The sequence below is a fragment of the Ictalurus punctatus genome, chromosome 3, assembly GCF_001660625.3.
Source record: "Ictalurus punctatus breed USDA103 chromosome 3, Coco_2.0, whole genome shotgun sequence".
Classification (NCBI taxonomy): Eukaryota; Metazoa; Chordata; class Actinopteri; order Siluriformes; family Ictaluridae; genus Ictalurus; species Ictalurus punctatus.
The window spans coordinates 18,721,685-18,749,501 of record NC_030418.2 but is presented as its reverse complement, the minus strand read 5'-3'; the positions used below and the strand labels follow the sequence as shown (position 1 = coordinate 18,749,501).

Here is a 27,817-nt window from a genome sequence, read left to right as displayed (position 1 = left end):
ACTGTCCATTTACTTTTGGTGCCTTAAAAAAAGGTGGGGGTGGGTGGGGGATATATATAAAGTCCTGTAATTCCTAAAGCGTTCATGCAATGTGGATATAAGTACCCTCATTTTAAAGCTGAAAATCTGCATTTCAGTTCATATTCATTATTTAATTTCAAATACAATATACTGTACTGTATACAGTTCAGAGAGCTGAAATAGCAATAACTTTGTCAATGTCCAAATATTTATGGACCTGGGTGTATATTTTTCATAATTTCACACACATAAATGTATTCATTTCTGGTGCTAAAAACATGAACGTAGGCTGAATTATAAGTGGCCTGGAATCATATGTGGTAATATTATTCATCATAACTGATGTTTTTATATGACTTGGAGTTCATTATTTCTTTATACAGCATATACAAAATTAAAAGGAATTTAGGCTGCTTTGGCTGTTGCTACCAGAGAGGTGGGTCCATTAAAATTCATTCAGTCATCTGTCTCTTTTCTCAATTTATTTCAACATGTAGGAGTAGATATTTCCCATTGATGACAAGTGCTGGTAATTGTTTTTTTCTAATAAAACCATACACAAATAGAAACAATGAATGTAATTCCCACACTTTAACATGTCTTAAATCACACATTTGAAATCAGCTTTAACAAATCCAATAAATATGTATGATCAAAGAAATCTACACATAATTAGACAAAGCATGCAAACACATCATACTTGAAATCAAACAAACAAGCAAGCAAAAGAAACTTACATTGTCTACTACTCAACAATTCCACTCAGGTCATGTCTGAATCAAGGAGAGGTGGCTTCTTGCATCCACTGAGACTAAGGCTTAATTAGTAAGAAGCCACAGATATTGATTCACATTAAGATTTTGGCCAGCTAATCAAATCACATGATGGTAGAAGAATTTTCTAAACAACAAAAGCCCCAGTGCTCAGTGAAAATTTATAGTAAGGCCAGCTGGGAATAAACAATTTTTGTAAAGGATAATTCGGTACTGTATGGGTAAATTCAATACACTCATGAAGAAGAAGAAGAAGAAGAAGAAGAAGAAGAAGAAGAAGAAGAAGAAGAAGAAGAAGAAAAGACAACGAAGGAGAAGACAAAGATGAAGAAGAAGAAAAAAGAGGAAGAAGTAGAAAAAGACGAGGAACAAGAAGAAATAAAAGAATAAGAAGAACAAGATGACAAAGGAGAAAAAGACAAAGAAGAAGAAGAAGAAGAAAAAGACGAAGAGGAAGAAGAAAAATATGATGAAGTAGAAAAAGACAAAGAATAATAAGAAGAAAAAGATAAAGAAGAAGAAAAAAGATGAATAATAATAAGAAAAAGACAAAAAGAAGACGAAAACAAGAAGAAGATGGAGAATAAAAAGACGAAGAAGTAAAAGACAAAGAAGAAGAAGAAGAAGACAGAGAAAAAGATGAAAAGAAAAAGAAGAAAAAGACGAAGAAGAAGAAGACGAAGAAGAAGAAGAAGAAGAAGAAGAAGAAGAAGAAGACGAAGCAGAAGAAAAAGCTGAAGAAAAATAAGAAGAGGAGGAAGAAGAAGGAGAACAAGAGGAAGTAGAAGAATAAGAAGAAGAAGAAGAAGAAGACGAAGAAGAAGAAGAAGAAGAAGAAGCAGAAGAAAAAGCTGAAGAAAAATAAGAAGAGGAGGAAGAAGAAGGAGAACAAGAGGAAGTAGAAGAATAAGAAGAAGAAGAAGAAGAAGAAGAAGAAGAAGAAGAAGAAGAAGAAGAAGAGGGGGAAGAAAGGGAAGAAGGAAAATAAGAAGAAAAAGGATAGAAGGAGAAGAAGAGGAAGAAGAGGATGAAGAAGAAGAAGAAGAAGAAGAAGAAGAAGAAGAAGAAGAAGAAGAAGAAGAGAAGGAAGAAGAAGAACTATGGGGATTTTTACTGTATATACTGTGCTTTGTAGCCTTGTGTCTTTTCTACCAGTTATCCTGCAGGGACTGGTATATACAGTCCCTATATATTACCTTGAGGACCAAAAATAAACGTTGTAATTATCCTTCCTTGCCTGACACTAACTACACGCGTGTGCGCGCGCACCGTCTTGATTTAACCCTGCGCGCGCGACTGACTCAATCCTCAGCTGATCCTCACGCGAGTCGAGCAGCACTGACTCTTTTTCATGGCAACATGGCGACAGAGGTAAGATGCTGTTTATCACACACACACACATACACACACACACACACGCTACACTTGTATGCTTCGCTTCTTTTGGTATTCTTATGTACGTGATAAACCTTAACGGTTGAGGAGAAACGTTTTCTGTTCATTATTTTCTGTGAAGCTGAAAGAGGGCAGGTCTTTATAGCAGTAAGTTGCAGGTACGTGCTGGAATGTATTATAAACAGCACAGTTTATCATGTTGAACAGACAGGGCTGACGTGATTTAACGGAACGGCGAGTGCAGCCGTGAATAAGCTGCACCCACTTTATATATATATTTTATACAATATATATGAATTAAAATAAAGTTGGACGTTAAAATTGTCCGCAGTTATTTTAGTTTAAACATTCTCCATGGCTAAGGTTGAGGAACTATTTAGGTTTAACTGTCAGCACTGTGGACAGCGGTTTCATTGCGTGTGTGTTTAGTCTCTAACATCCAAACAGCAATAGAGTTTCTAGTCATTTATGTATGTATGTATGTATGTATGTATGTATGTATGTATGTATGTATGTATTCACCAGGAAGTTATACTCATTCTATCATACTCCACTTTAGTTTTTAGACAGAGCGCACCTGTTATTGTCTTGACTTTAATCACATGACCGGAAGCACCGCTGGGAGACCTGTCTGAAGCGCTGATCATGATGTCATGGTGCTGATGTTTAATATAACCTTCTGCGAGTATATGAAATGTATACAGGACGAGAAAGTCACAAATATCCTGTAAACAAAATCAATACAGAAAGCATAAAATAATTAAATAAGCAACCACTAGCATGCATGGAAATTTAAATTCTGTTCATCTAAATCTTGTGCCTGGTTGTCCAAAGAGTCTCCATACATAGGGGAAATTAACACTTTTTAGCAAAATGTCATATTTTATATAAGACATATATAAAATTTTTCAGATAGCTTTAAGAATGACAAAAGAAGAACGTATTGAAAACATTATTGAGTGTGATGAAACATGGCAAGCACATCACACACAACACTGTTGCCAAATTATTAACAAATTCAAAACCAAGAAGTGGACGTCCACAAACATCCACTGACGAAGGCACAACCGTAGTGGTGCTGGCAAACATAGTCCCATATATATGGAGACTTTTGGGACACCCTGTAGATGTTATTGAGTACCTGTTTTTACTCATGTTATCATCAAGCAACAAAGTGATAATGTTTAGGCATCTGTATGAATTTGATAGCAACACACCTCCACCATATTTAGTATGAAACAAGTGTCTGATAATTAAATCCCCATTCTAACATATCATTAAGTTGTCTTTAGATTTATAAGGTTCTGTCTTAGAGACAAGCTGTTCTGAGATATGGTGCATAAAAGTTTTCAGGGCTCTGTGCAGTCCACACAAGATCTTCTGCTCTACCCTTGGCAAGCCTTGTTTTCATAGTACTCGCTTTTTGCACAGGGGCATTGTCATGTTGGAACATGTTTTTTGGCCACTTAGTTCCAGTGGAGGGAAATCTAAATATTGCAACATACAAAGACATCCTATACAATTATGTGTTTCTAACTTTTTTGGCAAAAACATGAAGAGGGCCAACATATAGGTGTGAGGATCATGTCTCCACAAACATTTGGCCATGTAGTGTACATTCCAGCTTGAGATTTTGCTGATTACTGATTATACGTCCACATACTTATTTTTATGTTCATTCATTCAATCATGTATTCATTCATTCATCTTCTGTAACCACTTTATCCTTTTCAGGTGGGCCCAAGGCAGGAGAATTCAACCCAGATGTGACACCAGTCCATTGGAGGACTGGTGTCACTTGCATATTTTTGGAGAGTGGGAGATAACCAGATAACCAGAAGGAAACCGAAGCAAACACAGGGAGAAACTGTGAAATTCCGTGCAGACAATAACAAGCTCAGGATCGAATTATGAGGTGGCAAGGTTACCCAGTGCACCACCATGCAGCCTATCTATATGTTCATTTCTCAGATTCCAGTATATCTAGCTTTATGCCAAAATTCAAAGCATTTAAGAATGTGTGCAGGGCAGCATGGTGGCATAGTGGGTAGCACTGCCACCTCACAGGATCCCTGATTTAATCCAGAGCTCAGGTTTTATGCAGAGTTTGCATGTTCTCCATATCTATGCACAGGTTTCCTAAAGGTGCTCTGGTTTCCTTCCACCTCCCAAAACATGCTGGAAGCTAAATTGCCTCAAGGTGTGAATGAGTGTGTGCATGGTGCCCTGCAATGGATTGGCACCCTATTCCCTGTCTCACGCCCAGTATTCCAGGAATAGGCTCCAGATCCACCACAACCCTGACCAGAATAAAGCAGTTAGTGAAGATGAATGATTGAACATTCATGCCTCCAAGTGTGCATTCATGCCTTCAAATACATTCTTAACTCAAAGCAAGTGGACATTTGTCAGAAAAATGCTCAACTGTCATAAACAATACTGTCACACTCTGGCTTTAGGCTTGTTATGATCTTGTTGTCCTACATTATGTTCATGCCAACGATGCCTTTATGTCTCACATTCTGCAGTGCACCGCATCGTTATCATGCATATTTCAGTGCATCATTTATATGCACCAAATGTTTCCTCCTTTGGTCCACTGGTTAATCTTGCATTCGCTGCGAAATGCACTAAGTTGTTTCTAATTCAAGGTTCTGTGTACTTCTTTATCATTTCATTTATAAAATCTCTTCTTGATAGACTGCTGTCCATGTTTTTGGGATCCTTCTGCATCATCAGTTAATTCATTTTATATTAGTAAAAAGAAGTTGTTCTAGATTTTCCTCCACTGTTATGGTACAGAGTCAGAGAGCACTATAACCGCTGCATGATTACTGAATTCGTTAGGCTGTACTGTGAGGATACATTACTCTGCATGTGGGGAATTTTGCCTACTTTGAATTAGCTTCATGAGCAATAATTGTTTGATTAAGTTTATTCAGTGGAAATAAAAAGACTAATGAAGGCTACTCAATAGTTACATTTTAAAGGAGCCGACGCAAACATGCACAAATATGTGTATCTAGTAGTGGAAAAGATTCTTGCACCTGATGAATGGCACGATACATGACTTGTCATTTAGGCATCAAACTGTTTCACTCCATTGCATCAGAAAGGTGTTCACACTGTATGAAATAGGAGGCAGTGGTAGTGAAGCGGTTGAGGCTCTGAAGGTCGGGGGTTCAAGTCCCAGGTGCCACTGTTGGATCCTTGAGCAACCCTTAACCCTCTCACTGCTCCAGGGGTGCCATATCATGGCTGACCCCAATTGGCATGCTGGGCCATGCAAAGAAAGGAGTTTTACTGTGCTGTGATCAATAAAGTCTCATTATCATTATCAAACCTCACAACACAGGTGCTCACATTGTGCAAAAAGTCACCTTAGTCTGAAAATGGTGATAAATGTGCAGTACTGATTTTTTACAGTTGAATGCACTGAAAGAAAATGGTGAGCTACATAATATATATACACCTGCTGCCACTGTTCAATTAACACAAGAGACAAGTCTACAACATGTGAATACGGTTACCAAGCAACATTACCACGGATGACAGCAATGTCACAAACAGACTTTAACTGTCAGTGTTAACAAGGTTTCTGATGCTACATGCATCTGATTAAGTTTTCTGACATGCCGTAAAATTGTGCTGACCACGGAAACAATGCTGAAATGCATTTATCAGATATAGTTTAACATCTCACACTGCATAATTCATGATGTACTGTAGCCACGATTTTAAAAAATCGTGAGTGAAAGCAAAACTGTCTAAAAGGCTACAAAATTGTAAACTCAGCTTAAGGGGTGCAACTTTGTATGGTTTTCATAGAATGGCTTATAATGGCTGCTCAAGTGAGAACCCACAACTCTGAGGCATATTCTTTCTATGCATAGTGCTTTTATTAACAAACCTTCATGCACTGATAAATTCTAACAATTTCTAGAGCTAGATCTACTAACTGCAGTGATGCGAAGGGGAGAAGTCATAGAAACGCACGCAGCACAAAATGACGCATAATCATGTGTAAAAACCAACCACTAACAGATACATCAGGAGGGGGATGAACTAATTAACATCAACATTTACTCCTGCCCACTGACAGCTGGGGAACCAACCAGAAAGTAAACACCAAACCGTGCGTCAATGCTACAATATGTAGCATCAGTCGGCCCTGTTTAAATTCAGTCAGTGGCCCGGTTGCTCACTACTACTTTTGATCCCTCTACTCTGTTCCTCTACAGAGATTCCCTTCTATATTTGTAATGTCCATGACCAACATTTGTGCCTTCCAGCGTTTTAACAGAACAGTACTGAGTTGGCCGTTCTGAGGCTTCTGTGGATTTACCATTACTGAGTGTAAATCCCAAAGAGCGATGGCAGCAGTAGATCTAAGTGAAGAATGTAATGTTAGTGCCATTTTACCCTCAACTGGCTTCAACATGAACTCAAATTGCCAGTCTGTTATTTGATGCTGAATGTTTCGTGAATGGGTGGTCTGTAAGCACCCTTATAGCCAGTCCATTTAAACACCAGCCTCTCAAAGCCATCTAACCTGCAGAACCACTTGTTTGTCACAAGTTTTGACTTTTGACCAGTGTTTCAAATTTCAGCCTCAAGGAGAAACTATAAATAATGATTCAATATCTAATTTGTAATAGTATTATTCAGGGTTGGCATATAGAATAAGTAAACATTATCTACAGACAAGCTGCTCCACTGTCTGTACAAGAATTATTCTTATGACTTCATGTCTTTAGAAAATAAATTTTTGTTTTATGGCTGAGTGTGTGTTTAATCTGATTTGGGCAACTATTAAAAAATCATTTCTTTATATGATCCATTAAGTTGATTTGGACTACAGACATTACATGGAGAGAATCCTGGCCTAATGGAAGAATTCATTTTGGCAAGCTCTCAGTTGACTCATTAAACTATTTCATAAAATTTCCGTAGGGCTGTGTAGAGATTTTATAGCTGGGCTTTAGCAAGCCATTGAGCTCATTTCACTTGTAGTACTAAAACTGCAACTAAGAACTTATGTGTAGCTTAAATTGGTTCTCATCACCATCATCATAAGTTGAGCATATGATGCTCTGCAACTTTGTTTTATATTTTAACAATGAATATGGAACAATTTTGATCAAGAAAATACCAAATTCAAGTTTGAAAGTCAATGATAATAAGTCTTTTTAATATATCAGAACCAGAGCACCAGATACACTAGTTACATCACATTAGTTGTTTTTTTCTCTCTCTCCATTCTTTAGTACAGTTGAATACTATAATATGCACAGCGTGAGATGCTCACTGTTGGGAATGAGACACTGTAGACTTAAAGTCCAGACAGTTACCTAATTTATGGAATTATTCAAATCTGCCTGCAGCCACTGCTGTTAGAAAAATTCAATGCCAAAATATTAGGTTTCTGCTACATCCTGTTCTTTCTAGAAGGAGGAAAAGGTAAATATTGTGTTCTGGTAAATGGACACAAAAATAATTTATCTCCCCACACCTACAGTATATACGTGGTGCGTATGCTTTATCCAAGCAGCTTTTAATACACACTGTAGGTCTATAATTCAGTGAGTGTTTTAGGCTCTCCGTTATGAAAATTGATTAATGCTCTGATTTCCCTCAGAAACCCCTAAAACTATTGTGAATTGCAATAAACACTCCAAGTGAAAGCATTTATAATTCTTCCTTGTGCAAATGTAAAAATTCCAGAGATATGAATCATGATTTATAATTTGTGTGTAATAAATGTGTATTTTATTGTATGTTGTAGCTCCAAAACCTTCAGGATCTGAGGCATAGTGCCTCACTAGTCAGCAAGGTGTTCATTCAGAGGGACTACAGCGAGGGCACCGTTTGCAAGTTCCTCACCAAACTTCCAGCAGAACTCAACAGCAGGGTGGGTAGATCATAGAGGTAACTATAAGCGTGATTACATGATTGAGGTGCCATTTGTGTCAAATATATACAAATATGCAAGTAAAATAAAGGTAAATTTTAAAAAACACTTTTTAAACATAAGTAAAATTATTCTTCAGCAACCCACATGCATTGCTAGATACAAGAACTTAAAATGTTTTTGTTTTGTTTTTTTTTTTTTAAATTAAAAAGCACTTTTAAAACTGCAATTTTGCCAGTCTGAGCCCACGATATCTTTCTTGAAATAAGTGTCCATCAGTGAACTGTTGATAACTTCAACAAAATAGACATCATGCCTGGTTACACAAGTGCACTTTTTGACTATATTGTACACAGTTATATAAGGGAATTAGTTACGATTGCACGATCCAGTGCACAAATCCTCATCATCTTGAGGAGTTTTTCTTTGCCACCATCACCTCTGGCTTGCTCTTTAGGGATAAATTTAAAATGTATATCCTGAGTGTATATATTACTGTAAAGCTGCTTTTTGACTATTTCCATTGTTATAAGTGCTATACAAATAAATTGAATTGAAATAATTGTAAAATTTAAATTATTAAAATACTTCTATTACAAATTAATATTTGCGTATCCATTTAATGTCTTATCCTTGAAACTTTTCCATGAGTCATCCACTATAGGTTATGAACAATGCACATTGATTTACATTCTTGGCATTTGGCAGACACCCACTAACATTTATTTTATTTATACAATTGAGCAGTTGAGGGTTTGGGGCCTTGTTCAAGGGTGCAGCAGTGGCAGCTTGGCAGTGCTGGGATATGAACTCATGACTTTCTGATCAGTAGTCCAACATCTTAACCAGTTGGTATTAATCAACCCGGTTACAAGACCAAAATGCAGACAACACTGTAAAAATTAGATAGTTAACACCTTTTTTTGAAAGGTTATATGAATGGTTTGAAAATAATAATGAAGATGAGTTTATTTACACGGGCTACGTAGTACCCCAATCATGAAATCACCCATTATGCTAGACTGTTAATTTACTATATACTCTGCAGATTTGTGCCTCCCATACATTTTAGGCAGTGAGAGAAATGTGAAGACAAATCTTTCAGAAATACTAGTAAGTGGTTAGTGTATCACACTCTCTATATTTATATGAGAAACTTGATGCCTTCAAGGGAGGATACTTGTCTTTTAAATGTCTAATGGTATCTCAACTGTAGCAACTAAAGCAAAGATTAATGATATTTACAAGCTAGATGACTTTTACACATGTCGACACTGGAGTAAAATCACTGAAGTATTCATAAAATATGACAAAGATGATAAATATTCCGCACACAGACAGAAGTGCACAAAAGCACTGCTTGGGAAGAGTTATAGATACCAGTTTGTGTGAACAAAAATTATTGCAGAAATGGGTGTACAGTTTTGTTTTTTTTGATGACCATTTTAGTATATATGAAATCAGCAGACATTTGTAAATTTACCAGCATGCTCAAGAGGTTGTGCCAGTGAGTATTTATTTATTTATTTAGTTAGTTGGTTAGTTGGTTAGTTAGTTATTTGTTTATTGCATGGACTTGATGTTTTTGTAGATTGAGCGGACGCTGTTTGAGGACACTGTGAAGACTCTCAATAGCTACTACGCAGAGGCAGAGAAGATCAGCGGTCAGTCTTACCTGGAGGGCTGCTTGGCCTGTGTGTCAGCTTACATTATATTCCTCTGCATGGAGACACGATATGAGAAGGTATTGACATGTTCTTCCTTTAACCCATTTACTCCACAATCAGCAGTTACCATCTTTATGCTCAAGTCCTTACACATAGCCAGCTTTGATGAAAGAGAAACCGCAGTCATCCAGAACTTGCAATGATTTTGTTTTCAGTTTTGACGTGCTACCTCATTCAAGTGTGACCAAACAACTATTCAAAGGAACAGACGGAAATTGTTTATGAATGCACGTCAAAAGATCTTCTGATGTTTGATGTACTCAGATCCGCCATGCTTACAAATGCATCCATTTACCTACATGTTCACATTGTGACTCCATACAGAAGTGCTTGCACCTGTTTGTCAGTGACTGCACCTGAATTTCTGAGTTCTGTGCCATGGCCGATTCTAAAAGGCACCTAATTAACCTTCACATGAAATAGAAATGAAATAAACACAATGTTCCTACAAGCCCAGGGTCTTTTTTATCCTGTTTCTTTTATCTCTTCTTTCTTGCTTAGAACTATCAGAAGCAGTCTTGTTTATGTTTGTTCTGATTTTCACATCAGTTGAATCTCATTAACCTGTGCAGAACATTGTTTAACAAACCCACTTTAGAAATAAACTATGATAAACTGCCACCCAGGAAGAATATTCTTGTCTGCTGCCTCAGCTGACAGAAGGCCACACATGAATAGACTTGGAAGGATGGCACGTATGCCCAAAGCTACCCTGATAAGCATTTTCCTCATCAAAGACAAACAATTGGGTCCATGCCAAGGAACTAAGAAAAAGAATGAGTCATTTTAATGTATAAAAGATCAACGATGCTTAAGATCACTTGCAATATTGTATTAATTACAGATCACAGATGTCTGAATTCTTTCTCCTAAACTTCAAAACTTAATAAGAGGATAGAGGAAGATTAACATAAGCATTTCATTTGATCGAGTTTCCAGAGACACATGAGTAAAGCATAATGTCTCATTTTATACTGGCAAAAAAAAATATTCTTTATTTGAAACAAACATCAGAACAGCAGAAGCAGAAATATATGAGAAAATTGATCAGATCTCATTTCAAGTAGGACTTAAATATTTTAAAAAGTAAATAATAAGATTTAAAAAGCAATTTTCTGTAGAATGTTTTTTTCAACTGCATGAGATGTTTTTTAAAAAGTCTAACAAACATACTGGCTAAAAAATACTATGGTGTATTTCAAAACAGTAGACTTTTCACACAGAAAATTATTTGACATAGGAGCTTTATAAAAGTTACAAGAATCTCACGGAGTTGGCCATTTATACATACATATACATATACATATACATATACATATACATATATACATACATATATATATATATATATATATATATATATATATATATATATATATATATATATATATATATATATATATATATAGGTAATTATAACCAAAGAATCGGATGACATTAATTCTTTTGGTTGGAGGCTTTAGACGAAGCTCAGATGTACATCACCATGCTCTGTAAGAATCTGTAGTTGACAGATTCATTTGCATATGGCAAATCCTTTAATCTAGCTGATATCAGTTCATGCTCATTAAACTCATTAGATCAGTTTATAATGTCTTTGCTCTGCACATTCACAGAAGCACCTTGCTTCCTTTCACAGCTGATTATGTAGTGTGAAAAGGCACATAGTTTCATCTCAGAGGGAAAGCAACAGGCAGGCTACTGATGCAATATTTATTTGCAAAATCAAATTTTTTAGATAAAGTTTTCAAGCCCTCATTAGGCTATATTCATCATTCATTCATTCATCTTCACTTTATCCTCGTCAGGATGGATCCGGAGCTTATCATGGTTCAAGGCCATAAGGCAGGACAAAATATCAATCATCAGAAGTTACATCAAAACAAGAGCACTAGGCAAGAGGCACAGACAATTCCCAGGCAAACACCAACTACACAAAATAAACACTTCACAACAAAGTTCAAGTTCACATGGTTTATATAGAAGGCAGCTCCTCATAAATGCCAGTTTATTTCAGGGCACAATACACACTTTTCACGCCTGTGGGTAAGTTAGCATAGCCAATCTGCCTACCTGCATGTTTCTGGACAGTGAGTGGAAACCAGAGAACTCAAAGAAAAATGTGTACAAACACAAGGAGAACATGCAAAACTCCCCACAGACATTAACCCAAGCCCTTTTTAGGCTTTAGTGATGTTTAAAATAGTGCTAAATGTACAAAAAATACATACAGTTCTTCTTGGAAATATGGCTAAAAATAACTCCTAAAAGTTATAAACTGGCATTTTTACCAGAGCTATAACTATTGTCACACTCCTTGATAGGATTATAATTGATTATGTGATGAAGTGAAAAAAGGAGTACATATAGGAGTATGTAGTGCATGTGTGGATCATAAATGTTTTATCGCTCCAGAGCTCCATGGAAACCATATCAGGCTGAAAGCCTCACATCTTCCAGGGGGATATTTTCCTCTAAATGATCTCTATTGTGTGATTTAGTCAACTCATTTATCATGTCCTTCCATTTTCTCTGTCACTATGCAGGTCTTAAAAAAGATCTCCATGTATATTCAGGAGCAGAATGAGAACATCTATGCACCCCGAGGACTTCTTATCACTGACCCTATTGAGAGGGGCATGAGAGTGGTATCCTTTATATAGATGTCTATCTCAAAGACGGGATCAAAGACTTGAATTTTATGCATGCAGCTTCTGTGAGCCAGTGGACTGAGATGAAAAGGATGTAATATGTACATTTGGTTGATTGAAGACCAGACATGCTGTTACATTTTGAATCCTCAGCAATATTTTAGCAGTGTAAGCTGATAGGGGAAGCAGAGAGAGTTACAGGAGTCTAGCCGTGGTATAATGAATACCTGAAACTCCTGATGATATGCAATGCAAATCTCCAAGACCTTTAGATCACATGATTACCCAGTGGCTCTTGATTGAATTAAATAAGCAGTCTTTGGTAGTCATCCAGGCTCAGATGCCTTTGAGGCATGTTGAGTTTTGTGCTGAGACAGTAGTACTCCAAACAGAAGACGTGAACAAATTAATTAAATGTTAAACATTTATGCAATTATTCAAATATTATACCCCTATTTAGTTGGACAATCAGCAAATGAAAAATTAAACTAGGTCTGCCTTTATCTGAATCAGATCAAAGGTCTACTACTGCTACTACTGCTACTACTATTACTTTACAATGTGATGTGCAAACCAGAGTCTTCCTACTAATGTAGCTTAGGTTTTGGTCACATGTCTCCAGGTACAGTTCTCTAATCTAGTGTTCTAGATCTAGTGGTCATCTTGAACCTGTTCTTTGTAACGGGTGATTTTGTATTAGGATATGACAGTATCTCAAATGGACAATCAAGCATGCCTGGCAGTGTCACTGTGTCTATCCACAATTCCTACTGTCTGGAGTATGTCTTTCCACACTGACCACCAACAACTCATCACAGGGCTTTGAAACCTCAAACAGAGAGTGACTGTAAATGATACTAATAGTGACTGTAAATGATTGCAATAGCTGGTATTGCAGACGTTCCATGACATTAAGTGTGATTATAATTGGTTAAAACACGACATGTTGCTAATAAATATAATCGAAAGCAACTCGCAAAAATGGTTGTATAGGTAGAATAAAACTGTGTTGGGCCACATCACACTAACCCTGCTTGGATTCTTTTCCTATAACAGCATACTCTGTTGTGCTATATTTCTTATTTATATTCAGTCATTTAGGCAATGAGTGAAATGCGTCAATAATAAATCTCTCCATAACACATATTAATCACCCAGAGTAATGCAAATGATTAAAAGAATGTTATTGCATATCATGTGCATTCAGCATTTGGGACTGTTCAAAGAATTCTGTATGTGCTGTTATAACCGTTGACTGTGATGGTTCAGATAGAAATCTCTGTCTTTGAGGATCGTAGCTCCACCAGCTCCAGTTCCAGTGGCAGCTCCGCATCTGGCAGCAGTGCTCGGTGACTGGAGGAGCAGCACCAGGGGTACGGGTACCGAGGGGCCAAAGGGATTGCCAAGATCCGCATGTTGAAACATGAGAGCACCAGATTCTGAATTAAGAGAATGTCAAAGCCACTTATTCCTCCTTCTCTCTCTTTGCTATCACATAATTCACACAGTATGCACACAAACCCTCCCTCACTCCCATCCTTTCATCGTCTTCTGTCTTTCCATTAGCAACACACATGAACTCCATACACTATGTCCCACAAATGATGAAATAGAGAACAGGAGTCTATTTATATATTATAGGCAAAATACTTCTTTAAATGTACCTGCTACATTTCTCTCTATTCCTGTCAGTTGGACATTGTTATGCATTTGGCAACTGGGTTGAGTGCTGGATGATGGCCAAGCTCTCCGCATTCTCCTGTCTGGTCTTCTTTAAGAGGCGCTGCCACAGTTCACTGCCGTTGCTGATCTTGTGCAGTGCTTGAGGCTTCTGTTCACTTGGCCAACTCTGCCATTCACCTGTGGCTCAGTGGTTTGCTGTTCTGTGGTGTGGGCAGCGAGCCCAGGCGGATCAAGTTCTCACGCGTCTCAACTCATTGGGTATGCAAGCGAGCTTTAGCCCATCGAGGACCTTTTGTCTCCATGAGATGAAAGCTACTAGCAATTTTTTTCTTGTCCATGGAGCTGTGGTTGATGAATGTGTGTGTGTGTATGCTTGCACATCAGATAAGCTACATTTAGCTGATAAAATTCAGGGGAAGTTGAATCAGCAGCTGCTTAATATGAGCTCCTAAAAGAACAGCTGACTCATGTGTAATGTTTCTGTGTTGGTCAGTTTTGCACTAATGATAGCTCCAGGCTGAACATCGCATAGTATCTTATGTATGTCTTTATGCATACTCAGCAACTTAAACCTGAAAACCATCATGAAGGCATTTTGATTTATACATCTTATACATCAAAGAGTCAGAATGGGTAAGATATGAGTGCATTTGTTATTTAGTTGAATTGGGCTCTGTGAACACACAAAAAAAATCAGATTAACCAGAAGCCAGACATGGTATAGGGGATTTGTCATATTTATTTGTTTACTCAGATCATATTCAAAAGAGAAGCTGATAAGCCAAATGTAACTGAACTTTGCATCAGAGAATTCTCAATTTTGGTGTATAGATCACCCACATTTATTATTATTTTTAAAAAGCATATGGATACATTGGGAATCAGAATTCCTACATGAATGGAATGTAACCTGATTTTCTTTCATTCATTTGTTCAGTCATTCATTCATCCTCAGTAACCATATAATCCTAATCAGGGTTGCAGTGAATCTGGAGTTCTATACTGGGAAGACTTGGTACGAGGTGAGGTCACTCTCTGAATGGGTCCCTTGCAAGGCACCTTGCACACACATTCACACAAAGGGCAATTTAGCATTACCAGTCCAGACCCGAAGTTATAATGCTAATTAAAATTATCACATATTTCCTGCGTTAAATTTCGTTGTTGGTTAAACCATTTCTTTTAAGGCACTGTAATATGTGTGTTATATGTTCAGTTAGTCCAAAATGTGTGTTTACAACTGGTGGCGCAACAGGTAGCATTGACGTCTCAGAGATCCAGGGTCCCTCATTCAATCCTGAGCTCAAGTTACTGGAAGTGTGGAGTTTTTGTGCATGTCCATTCAGCTTTCTTCCAGGTTCTCCAGTTTAATCCCCCTTCCCAAAAGCATGCAAGTAGGTGGACTGGCTGTGATAAATTCCCCTTGTGTGTTAATGAACGGACGTGTGTGATGCCTTGCAATTGACTGGCCTTCCAGGGTGTATCCTGCCATGCACTGGCCAGGAAAAAATGGTTACTGAAGGTGAATTAACAAAGGAATGTACAATGTGGCTCCTCCTCTTGTTGGAAAGTCTAATTATCCCTCTTTTGCTCCAAATGTAGCATTATCTCCCAGGGCCAAGTTCAGACTGAAAACTACAGTTGTGAAATATACACGTGCTTTAAGTGAGCTGCACATAAAGCCACCTTGATGGAGTTATACATAAAAAATCATGATGTAATCATTTTTATCTCAGGACATTAAGTATGGGTTTCTTCACATATCACATATTTGTTGATCATTTCTATATTGCTTTCTGTTTCTCACCTGGATGCCCTAAAGCCCAAAAGCCCACTCCATATTCCTTCCCTATTGTGTCTTGCCTTTTTTTTAAACCCAAGACTTCATGGTGCTCATTTCAGAGCTTGCCATTAGATGACTAGAGCTCTAGTGTGAACCCTTCTGTGCCTGCTGCTTTCATGTTTCATCACTATGGAGATACCCAACCTGGTGCTGAGCAACTGGTAGCCAGAGAGCTGGCTGTAAATACATGACTTGCACTATAGATGCATGAGATACCTTCTGTTGGACTAGTAGTAATTTCAATGGCCAAGTGAAAACTGTGTTGTCCTATAGTTAAGAATAGGTCTTCCCTGCGCTTGATCTAGAGAATTTAATTTTGTGTATACATGTGTAAAGTGAGAGTATAATCATGGGTGTGTTTGTATATACAGTGTCCTCCTGAATTTTTGGCACCTTTCACAACATAAGTTTGTATAAATTGAATATTACACAAATTAATTATAGTTTTTCACTCAAATAATAGGGAAACTTATTTATTTTTGTCCTAACAAGAAAATCAAATTAGAACTACTTTTTTAAAATAATGGTGGACTCTCAAAAATATATGTGCCAGATTTATTTACACCCTTAAGGAATAAACGCAAATAAATTGTCAGTCTGTTATTTTTCATTCGCAGTCTCCAGGAACTCTGCTGTTGCCTTGTGTTTCTGTGTTTCTCTGGGATATAATCTGAGGTTGCACATATGTAAAACCCCTTTGTCTTCCTTTACCATGGGAAAACTCAAAGGAATTTCAGCACACAAGAGATAGACAGTTATTGACCTGCACAAATAAGGTAATGCCTATAAAAATATCTAAACGTTTTAAAATACATTAAGTACATTTATTGGTATAACAAAAAGTTATACAGAACAAGAAATTTGGCAGGAATTGAATCCATGAGTACCCTGCCTCCACACACAGTAAGCAGGATGGTTAAGGAGGGGGGGAAAGGGCCCAAAGAACACTAAATACCTGAATAATTTTAACCCAAAACATGATTGAATCTGCCAGGAGGTTCGGACTAAGGTCCAGCTCAGATTCTGAAATTAAAGTTTACTGAAAACCTGTGAAGAGTGAAGTTCACCTACACAAACCTAATAATATAAATGACAATAAAATGTTCTTAGTGAAGTAGTGGACAATGATCACTCTACAAGTGTCTTCTGTCTTATTAGACGTTAAGCAAAGAGACTCAGTTATTCTCTCAAAGGCATAAAATATTTGAAAAAATATGAATTGTAAAGGTACAAATTTTGAGACCAGTGTTTCAGGAAAAATTTTACTACTTAAAAAATATTTAGTGGTTTAAAAAAAAATTAAATATGTGAATACAATTAAACAAAGTTTCATTGTGGGTGTCAAAAAGATAAATTGGAGGGCATTGTATTTTTTGCATGTTTACTGAACAAGGATTTTATTAGTAATGTTTACTTGCTATTTTTTATATATATATAATAAGAGAAATCCAATTTCTGGAGTAGCAATATATTGTTCTTTTCAGTTTTTCTATTGTAAAAGGAGTCTTAAAATCTTAATATCTGATGGAAATACAAAATTATTTTTGATTTTTTAATACAGAGTGAATGCCTGCAATATTACTGACATTGTCTTTCAGTGAAAAATAACATGATAAAGTACATATGTATATGTAAATATGACTTCATAATATCACATTACATAATGCATGGCTTTATGGCTTTAATATTTGCAATGGCTTTATGGATTGATACTACTATAATGTGTTATATAGCCTGACAAGTCACATACATATGCTATATGAAATTTTATGCATGTACCTATTAGCATTTATACAGGTTTTTGCCAGATATTATAGGATATTACAGTCTCCTCCAAAACATTTGGGTTTGTGATCAAAAGATGGATATGAGACAAGAGTTTAGAATAAGAGTTTAGGATTTCAACTTTTATTTTCTGTTATTTACAGCTATATGTGTTAAAAAAACATACAGTTGTGCTTGAAAGTGTGTGAAACCTTTAGAATTTTCTATATTTCTGCATAAATATGACCTAAAGCATCATCAGATTTCCATACAATTCCTAAAAGTAGACAAATACAACCCAGCTAAACAAATATATTATACTTGGTCATGTATTTATTGAAGAAAATGATCAAATATTATATCTGTGAGTGGCAAAAGTATGTGAACCTTTGCTGTCAGTATCTGGTGTGACCCCCTTGTGCAGCAATAACTGCAAGTAAGACTTGTGTGAACATCTGATGTTTTAGGTCATATTTATGCAGATATACAGACAATTCTAAAGGGTTCACAAACTTTCAAGCACTACTATAGAACCTTTGTATCAGACCACCCAATTTTTAGGAGAGCAAAAATATAGGAGCAGATAAATCTTGAAGTAAATTAAACAAAATAACCCTTAACATTTGATTGCATATCCCTTGCGTGCAATAACTGCGTCAAGCCTGTGACTCAGTGACATTACCAAATTGTTTGTTTCTACTTATGTGATGGTTTTCCAGGCTTTTACCAGAGCCTCATTCAGTTGTTTTTGTGGGGGTTTCTCCCTTCAGTCTCCCCTTCAGGAGATAAAATACATGCTCAATTGGGTTAAGGTGATTGATTGGGCCAGTCTAAAACATTCCACTTTTCCTGTAAACTTCTGAATTAATTCTGCTGCTACCATCATGAGTTACATCATCAATAATGATTTGTGTGCCTGTTCCAGAAGCAGCCATGCCAGCCCAAGCTATGACACTACCTCCACTATGTTTCACAGATGAGCTTGTATATTTTGGATCATGAACAGATCCTTTCTTTTTTCTATCACTTGGTAGAGGTTAATCTTGTTCTCATCAGTCCATAAAACTTTGTTCCAGAACTTCTGTGGATCATCTCTGTACTTTTTTTTTTTTTTGCCAATTCCAATCTGGCTTTCCAATTTTACTACTGATGAGTGGTTTGAATCTTGTGGTATGGCATCTATATTTCAGCTCTTGAAGTCTTCTTCAAACAGTGGATTGTGATACCTTCACCCCTGCCCTTTGCACATTCTGGATGATTTCACTGACCGTTGTTTTTGGGTTTTTCTTCACCACTCTCACAATGTTTCTGTCATCAAGTGGTGTTGTTTTCCTTTGCTGACCAATTCAGTGTCTGTTGCTCAGTAGACCAGTGGTTTCTTTCTTTTTCAGGACATTGCAAAATGTTGTATTAGCTATGCCCAATGCTTGTGCAATACACCTGATTGATTTTCCCTCATCAACATCAAAATGTTGCTTCAAAATGGCATGTTTTTTCCTCATAGACAGCTGTCTAATCTTCATGTTGGCTCATACATTTTAACAAATGCAGTCTTCACAGGTGAAACTGAAGAAAAAACATGAGTAGATTCTCAGAGCTATTTATTGTTTAAACAATCAATTTAACAGGACACACCTGGGTAACAAGAAACACCTGTCATTCACATATTTCAATATTCTTCCTCGCTTAAAAACTGGGTGGTCTGATGCAAAATGTGTTATGTTCTATGCCGTTTAACACATCTACATATAAATACCAGAAAATAAAAGCTGAAATTCTAAACTCTTCTCATATTGATCTTTTGATCTCAAACCCAAAATTTTTCAGTCTACAGCAAAAACAAACGGTTTCATGGGGACTGTATGTTTACACATTATACGTTTATATATAATGATTTACAGAATTCATAGGAGGTGGTAGCAAAAAGACATACTTATAAATTGGGGTGTAGTCAAAACCTGAGTCCAAGTTAAGAACGAGTTAAGACTGAGTCTTAAGGTGGCTAAGGCCAAGTCGAGATTAAAACTAAGAAAATGAGAGTCAAGATTGAGACAGAAAACCATCCAATCCTTTTTTGAGACTAAGCATTTACTTAGTTGGAATTTAGTTAGTTGGCTTAATTCATGCAACTTGCAAATGATTAGGCTATACTTCCTAGAAGAAGGAATTGCTTCTTGATAAACTTTGTGCATGCAGAAAGAAAAGACAACACACAAATTACTTTTACAAACTGTTGATCGAAACTAAGACAATATTTATTAAGACCAATGGACAACACAGAGACAAGTCCAGGTACAAATGCCAGTAATTCCAAGACAAGTCAATACAGAAAATGTCTTGAGTCTGGTCTTAGTCCAAGACTGGAATGCTTATGTCTTTATGAGCATGAGTAGGACTCGAGTCAGGTCTTGTATTTGAGTCTTACAGTGCTACTCGTAAAAACATAAGCATATTTTTCACAAACTTTGATTGTTGATTATTGTTTGTTGTTAACTTTAATTAAATTTCAACGGAAAAAAAGTGTTTAAATGGTTTTTGATTTCTAGTATTTCTAACTGATTCCTGTTCGTTATTGTCATGCCTAGAATAGCAAGAGAAAGTAGCTTATACACATCTTATACACAATTTTGCTCTGTGCAGTACGTAATGAGGGACAATTTCACACTATAGGCAAGGTGCCTCAGGTCAAAATCAAGCCAACCCCAAAAATATAATCTATCTCTTCTCCCTGACATTAAGCACAGTTATTGGGGAGGGAGGAAGCGATATATTTCCTTTTCAGAGGAAATGATATTGTCCTTGATGTGACAGTTACATACTCCATGCCAGGGATTGAAGGTTACGTCTATGATTTTGGCATTAGTAGGTGCTATTTATTCTGCAGAATAATGACATTTTAGCAGTTTTCATCTAGAACATTGCCTCAGAAGACGTTCACCTGGCTATAGTGTGATTGGAGGAAAACCTCAAATGGGTTTGCAATGGCAAGAAGAACTAAAGTGATTTGACATTACCATGGAGATTAAATCGTGGGGGGAAGGACACTTTTTATGCACAGACTTGCTCTAAATATTTAAGACAGAGAGTTATGTTGCCCTTGATGTCAGAATGAAAGAAAGTGAAAAATACAAAGCAACTCATCAGTCAGAGCCCTCTCATAAACTGTGTAGAGATAAGTCTCCTGGGGTCATGTGACCCTAAAGAAACATATTTGAGTTCTCTAATAGGAACAACGCACCTGTAGCAAAAGGTCACTACTGGAACTTAGGACATCTGACAAGAGCTTCCAGTGTTTTTACTGCTCCATCACACAACAGTGGCTCTGTTCTAACTGAGAAAAGGCTCTCTTTTATACATGATTGAGCCTGTTTCCCTCCTACATTGAAATACACATCATTCTGGGTAAACTTATACAACAGGTACAGTACCCTCTGAAATTATTGGTACCTTTTAATGAAAATGAAAATATATAATTTGCTTATTTTCATTAAAACGTACCAATAATTTCAGATTATTTCAATATATTCAATTCAGTTATTTCTATTTAATTTATTGGCACTATCTAATAATGAATAATTTGTTACACCTGCCCTGGAGAAAATAACGGCACTAGGTCTCTGTTTGTAATGTTGGTAGGATACACTTGTAGAGGGATCTTGGTCCACCCCTCCATGCAGAAGATTTCAAGCTGCTTTATATTCTTAGTTTTTGGACTTCCCTCTTTAATTTAGACCCCAGGTTTTTAGTAGAGTGCCAATAAGGAGACTGGGATGGTAATTGCAGATCAGTGATTGTGTTTATTTAACTGTTTTGTTGTTTTGTAATTATATATATATTCATACATGATTGAGCCTGTTTCTCTCCCATGTTGAAATACACATCATTCTGGGTAAACTTATACAACAGATACAGTACCCTCTGAAATTATTGGTACCTTTTAATGAAAATGAACAAATATGTGTATATGTGTGTATATATATATATATATATATATGAATATGAATCGGCCAAATATGAATCTCCTGACAAAAGCAACCAAGTTTGTGCTGAAATATCCTGGTATTTAGCATAATTCATGATGCCGTCAATCTTTACAAGAGCCTGAAGCACCAATGATCCATAACTATATTTTACAGGTACTTTTCCTTGCATGCAATGCCCTTTCATCTCCAAAAATGCTGATTATTTGCATGACCAAAATGTTTTATTTTGGTTTCACCATGAGACATGATGCCACCTCGACTGACTCTTGGTGAAGTTTAGGCACTGCATTCTGCAACATGCTATCAGGAAGGGCTTTTTCTTGAAAGGCTTCCTTCTTGCAATGTTTGAACAGTTGATTTTTAAAATTAGCGGCCACAAGAATCAAAGTGTGCAGTTCTAAAACTGTGATCATTGTGATCCTTTCCCTCCTTCACCTTCTCCTCACTGTGTGTGTGGAGACAGTGTACTTATGGGTCCAATTACTTACCAACAGTTTCTGACATGTGAAGCTTTTTGTTTTGGTCCTAATTGTGCTTATTTTTAATTGTGCGTATTTTTACTGCTTGTGTAATTTTATATCCATTATCTGATATGTGCAGGTCAACGGCCATCTGTCTTTTCTGTGTTGAAAGTCCTTTGGTATTTCCCATGTTAATGGATGACAAAGGGATTTTAACAACCAGGCCTTTTTTAAGCAAACATACAAACTAAAGTATCTCTTTGTAGCTTTCCAGATATCTAATATCAAACTACCCAAATATTTAACCATGTGTAATAAAAAAAAAAACCTAGCAGATCTATCTTCCACCCTCAATATTTGGTAGACGTATCAGGATTCAGCTTCTCTGCATCATGACAAAACATTTTGTAACACATGATAGCTGTGCTCACTAAGGGACAGAGTGTGAAAATGAAAGGAACTGATGCAAGACTAGATGTTCTACAATGTGTGTCAAACAAGGAAAACAATTGTGAGACAAAAGATGCTGACAGTCTAGTGGAATAAATAATGTTGCAAGAACATAGATTCATGTTTAAATATTCCTGTGAGGAATCATTGGGCAATCAACTACCTCATAACTAAAGAATAACATTTTTCTGCTGTAACAGTAGAACAGCTCTGATCATTAAAAAAATTACAGTGATTTTATTAATTCTTGATTAAACTAACATTAAAGAAGGTTGAAAGAATTCATGGCAGTACATTTACAGTTAAGGCCAAAGGTTTACATATACATACTAAATTTTTCACCATGCCACACATTTCATGTTACTATACATTTTACTTTATTTCCATAAGAGGTAATCCAAAATAAGACAGATTGATTTCCATTTGTCTTTGTTTACATACACTTTGTACATATTTGGTGGCATTGCCTTTTAATTGATCAAGCTTCAGACTCTTGCAAAAGCCTTCCACAAGCTTCTCGCAATACTTTGCCAGAAATTTTGTCCATTCCTCCTGACTGAACTGGCATAAGGTTTGTGGGCCTCCTTGCTCAAACAGACTTTTTCAGTTCAGTCCAAAAATTTTCTAAGGGATCCACTGGTCAGGGCTTTGTGATTGCCATTCCAGTAGTTTTAATTTGTGGCTTATAAGGCAGTTTATTACAACTTTAGGGATATGCTTAGGATCATTGTCCTACTGAAATACCCATTTGCAACTGAGTTTTAATTTTCAGGCTGATGTCTTGGGAGTTAATTTGTTTCCTGGTTGCCAAGTGAACACATTAGTAGAAAAAAAGGTTAAAGCTTCTAATTTTTTAACAACAGCCATAATCAAATTGCTTAAACACTAATTTTCTCTTACAGCTATCATTAACAAGTTTGCAGACACCTACGCCCTTTATTATTATAATTTTTCTGTTGGACACTCCACAAAATTCTCTTTTCCCAGAAGGCCTATCATGTTGTCTTTGGCAAGAACTGTTTAGCTTCAAATACTGACACAGGTTTTGTTGTGCCTATAGAAATCTGTACACAGGACTATGGCAGTAAGCATTGTTGTTAGAGACATTTAGTGCTGATATTCATAACAAAGATGAAGTATCTGAGAAAAAGCTTGAACCTTTCATAACCTCTAACAAATTCTTCCAAATCCCAAAATAATCAGTGGACCACACACTGTGGAAAAAACCCACCACACAAACCATAGTCTTTGAGTTATTGCTAAACCATCCTTCATTGTTTATGTTAATTTCAATGACAAGCTTGACTAATATAACTGAAAATCATTATTACTTTTTATTCAATGGGTGTATATCCCACTGTAGCCTTAACTTGCCTGTGCTTTCATTGTAGATTGTATTGACAATTATTTCTAACTAATGACTAACTAAAATATCAGCATGCAAACATGGTAGCCAGAATGCTGAAAAACAATCTGTCTGCACTGCCATTGAAAGAGGTCTAACTTTAAAGTGGATTTAATTTTAATCGACCAAATTAATTTCAAACTCAAAATATCACACAGCACAGAAATCCATACTGGTTGAACATTTGGTTCGCTTCTTGGTTGCTGTCTTCAGGAAAGAGGTTTTCCTTCACCTCACGACCCTGAACTGCCCTCCTCCCAGGAAGCCCCTCATTCCACAAGACTGACCTCTTCTTATCTTGAAAATAACATTTCATTTTCAAGATAAAGTCTTCATTTCACTTCATTGAGACAATCATTGCATTTTGGATATTCTGTAATAATGTTACAGTGTTAATAGATTTTTAAATGTTCTTTTTATTTATTTATTTTATTATTATTATTATTTTTATCTATATGCATCCATTGCATGTACTGAAATACATACCTCCCAGTTTATGATTCATCCATCCAGTCAGGACCAATATCATTCACTAGACTATGCCTCATTTTCCAGCACACTGTCTGTGTACACTATACTTTTCTATGCGTGAATATTATAACAGATTTGTCACTTCTTGATCTTTACATATCTTTATCCCAACCAAATCAAACATTTGGGAATAGTTAATCATGAAAGCTAAAATGACACATTATCCCTGGCTAGCTCACTTGAAAAGGAACAGATTGTGGTATACATTTAATATTTGAAAAGAACCATACAGCTATTTTTGCTCTGAATGACATGTCATGATTCACTATGTGCTTTAAAAAAAGAAATAAATAAATAAATAAAAAGGTTATGCATCTTTCAGTTTAATACTTGGACCCCATGTCTCTCGTTTACCTCTCTGGCCAATCGCCCAGCAATGGCCAGAGGACAGCACCTGGGTAAACAGGTATGTCAGTAGTGTGAGCAGTATGTTCCGCTTGCTCTGAACCATGGGAGACATGGCTTATGGCCCAGAGCAGCACCCCACGTTCTTCAGCCTCCAAAATGTGCCTCCCCATCAAAGGGCCTGACCTAGCCTTAGGAATCTGATGTTGCATTCAAAGACAACAAACAGACACTGACCTCACATCATGGCAGGCAAAGTCTGCTCAGCTTTCCTCTCTTCCCACACCCCCTCCATTCTTTACTAATCTGGCTTCTCACACACACACTCTATCTACACACTCACAATTCTCCAATTATAAGTCATAAATTTCCCTGACACACAGATCTGTATGACTTTCAACATTCCTACATGTGTGCCAACACTTGGCATTGTTGGAGACACAGGCATGTTATGGATCACTGTTCCCAATAACTCTTCACAAAAAGCCATAAAAATATTTAAAATTTTATTATACAGGAGAAACCGTCAGTAACAGCTCATTCTGCAAAGACAGATCTTTATTCAGTACAAACGAAAGACACAAACACTCTCGATGTATTTAGGCGTCTGCTTTCTCTGCTGTTCTCTCCAGGGCGCATATGCGCCTGCTTTCTCCATTCACTTGCACCTTAAAAACCTGAACTGCCCTCATCATTGGAAGCATTTTATTCCACACACTGACCTCAACATTTCATTTTCAAGATAATGACTATAATCACTCCACTGAGACTTAATCAGTACATTTTTTTTTTTTGCATATCTCGTAACAATGTTTGCTTAATAGATTTTTAAAAAATATATATATTTTATATATATAAAAAATAAATTTTTCCTGTTGTATTTTTTCATCTCTAGGGAACTTTTACATGTACTGAAGTATTTATTTATTTATTTTTTAAATGCATTATTTTCTAATTAGTACATATATAGCAATTACTCTGCGTTTACACAGCATATTGAAATGCTGGATGCTTTTGCTGATGCCTTTGCCATATTTGATTCCTAACGCTAAACCACAAAACGTGAAGCAGGAAATAATTTTTTTTACCCGTCACCACATACCATGAGCCACTTCTGGAGAACTACCAGGCTATCGCTGCCCAAAGTCATATATCATGCTAGAGCTGTCATTGGCTAGAGTAGAGAAAAAGGATATAGCTCACAATTTAAAATGATATAAAGATGATATAAAATGAATTCTGGTAATAAAATGCATTTAAGGAATGCTGTGAATACAGATATAATTATGTTACTTGCACCATGGTCATGTTGTTTTTATTTTCATTTTGGACCTGCTGAATAAATCATTAAACCACCATCTGACACTGTTATATGTGTAAGAAACATGCTTCATAATATAGCACTGGAAATTATATTAACATGCTAATAGTACATATTTTTAACTAAGTATTTCTATCTAAACAAAAACATATGCATTGAGAGGGACCATCTAATCTAATCTAATCTAGTCTAGTGTAGTGTAGTCTAACTCATTGTATTAGTGATTCAGGTAAAATTGTCTAACTTGAAAAATGTTAAATCTGGCAAATATTTCCACACAGTGCTCAGTGTTCTAAATGTACAAACCTAAAATTGTAATCCAGTATCTTCACAGTGTCTTTCATCATCATCATCATCGTCATCTTCAGTGTCATAATCTTTGTACTTTACATTATCTCGTAAATAAATATAAAAAGAAAAGGGATGAAAGTGAATATACAGTATATTATTAAGTGATTTGCGGATAACAAACTGCAATGATTCAATGATCAGGATTAATAGCCTCAGACCTGTTGCTATTGGCGTATTTTTATTTTTTTGTTTTTTAGTATACTGACTATATATAAACTGTGCTTTACTGGTGAACCACCATCAGCATGCAGACCTGGCAAAGTGTTTAAGTGTACACTCAGATACATAATGTAGCAGAACTGATCAACGTATGACCTATTCTGTGAATATTTTTTTATTTTTGTTTATTTTTTTAACATGAAGCAGCACAGCTTCTGTAGCATATCCTCTGTTGTGGATTTCTGTGCCCAAATTACAAAAACGTATGTGTAGGGATGAATTTTCACAGACTTTCACAGATTTTTTTCACTGCAGTTTCATTTACCTTCTCTGTTCTGATTAGAGAAGTAACAACATGGCTTGCTCCAGAAACGCTAAGGATAACAACAGAATGTTTAGATGAATAGATGCAGAAGTGTCTATTGTGTTGTCTGCTTCAAGTTCAAAACAAATGTGTCCATGGTGTTAATCAAAAGTGATCATGTCAAGCACCATGCAAAACAAAACATAACCACTTGTCTCAACTGTCCAAACTAATCATTAATGGTTAAGTGTTAAATGGGAACGGTCATCACCATTCAGATATGTTAGTCACTTATCCAGACCTTTGTGAGAAAGGAATTTTATATAATTGGACCTTCACAAAGTTTACTTGAACACCCCTGAGATGCTTGTGCTTGTAATGTGCAGTTTTACACAATCTAACCTTGTCTGAAACAGATGGCTGAGCATATGCTACCCAATCACCAACAGTTTCTCTGCATGTGTCCCTGCAAATCTTAAAGGGGACCAGTATCATTTGTCCAGTCAACAAACATTTAGTGGAAAAATATGTTTTGTTTTAGATATACTAAACTGTTTGAGTCCTAATGCTACAATTTGTAATGTGTTAGACACATCTAATCTGGACCAGTGTCTATGTCCACACTGTACAGACATGGTTACAGCCCTATTTTAACAAAACAGCAGAGACGAATGCAGGATTCTTATCTTCTGTGAGTCACTACTGTTAACATACTTCAGTAAGAAGCTAATTTTCTGCA

At 36.4% G+C, this 27,817-nt stretch overlaps 1 protein-coding gene across 2 annotated transcripts; it reads left to right on the top strand.

Moving 5' to 3' along the window:
- Positions 1-1,768: 1,768 nt before the first annotated feature.
- On the top strand, positions 1,769-22,122 carry golga7bb (golgin A7 family, member Bb). Of its 2 annotated transcripts, none has more exons than XM_017464654.3 (5): positions 1,769-2,165; positions 7,975-8,100; positions 9,692-9,844; positions 12,374-12,475; positions 13,748-22,122. In XM_017464654.3, the coding sequence occupies exons 1-5, from the start codon at positions 2,154-2,156 to the stop codon at positions 13,829-13,831; spliced, it is 477 nt and encodes a 158-aa protein (XP_017320143.1). In that variant the 5' UTR covers positions 1,769-2,153; the 3' UTR covers positions 13,832-22,122. The 2 variants fall into 2 exon arrangements, with proteins under 2 accessions (XP_017320143.1, XP_017320144.1); XM_017464655.3 differs by lacking the exon at positions 1,769-2,165 and adding an exon at positions 2,753-2,845.
- The last annotated feature ends 5,695 nt before the right edge of the window (positions 22,123-27,817 follow it).

Bases quoted from the DNA above. Each gene is read 5' to 3' on its own strand.
- golga7bb (XM_017464654.3), top strand. The intron at 8,101-9,691 runs GTGGGTAGATCA...ATGTTTTTGTAG, and splicing joins CAGCAGAACTCAACAGCAGG to ATTGAGCGGACGCTGTTTGA. The intron at 9,845-12,373 runs GTATTGACATGT...GTCACTATGCAG, and splicing joins TGGAGACACGATATGAGAAG to GTCTTAAAAAAGATCTCCAT.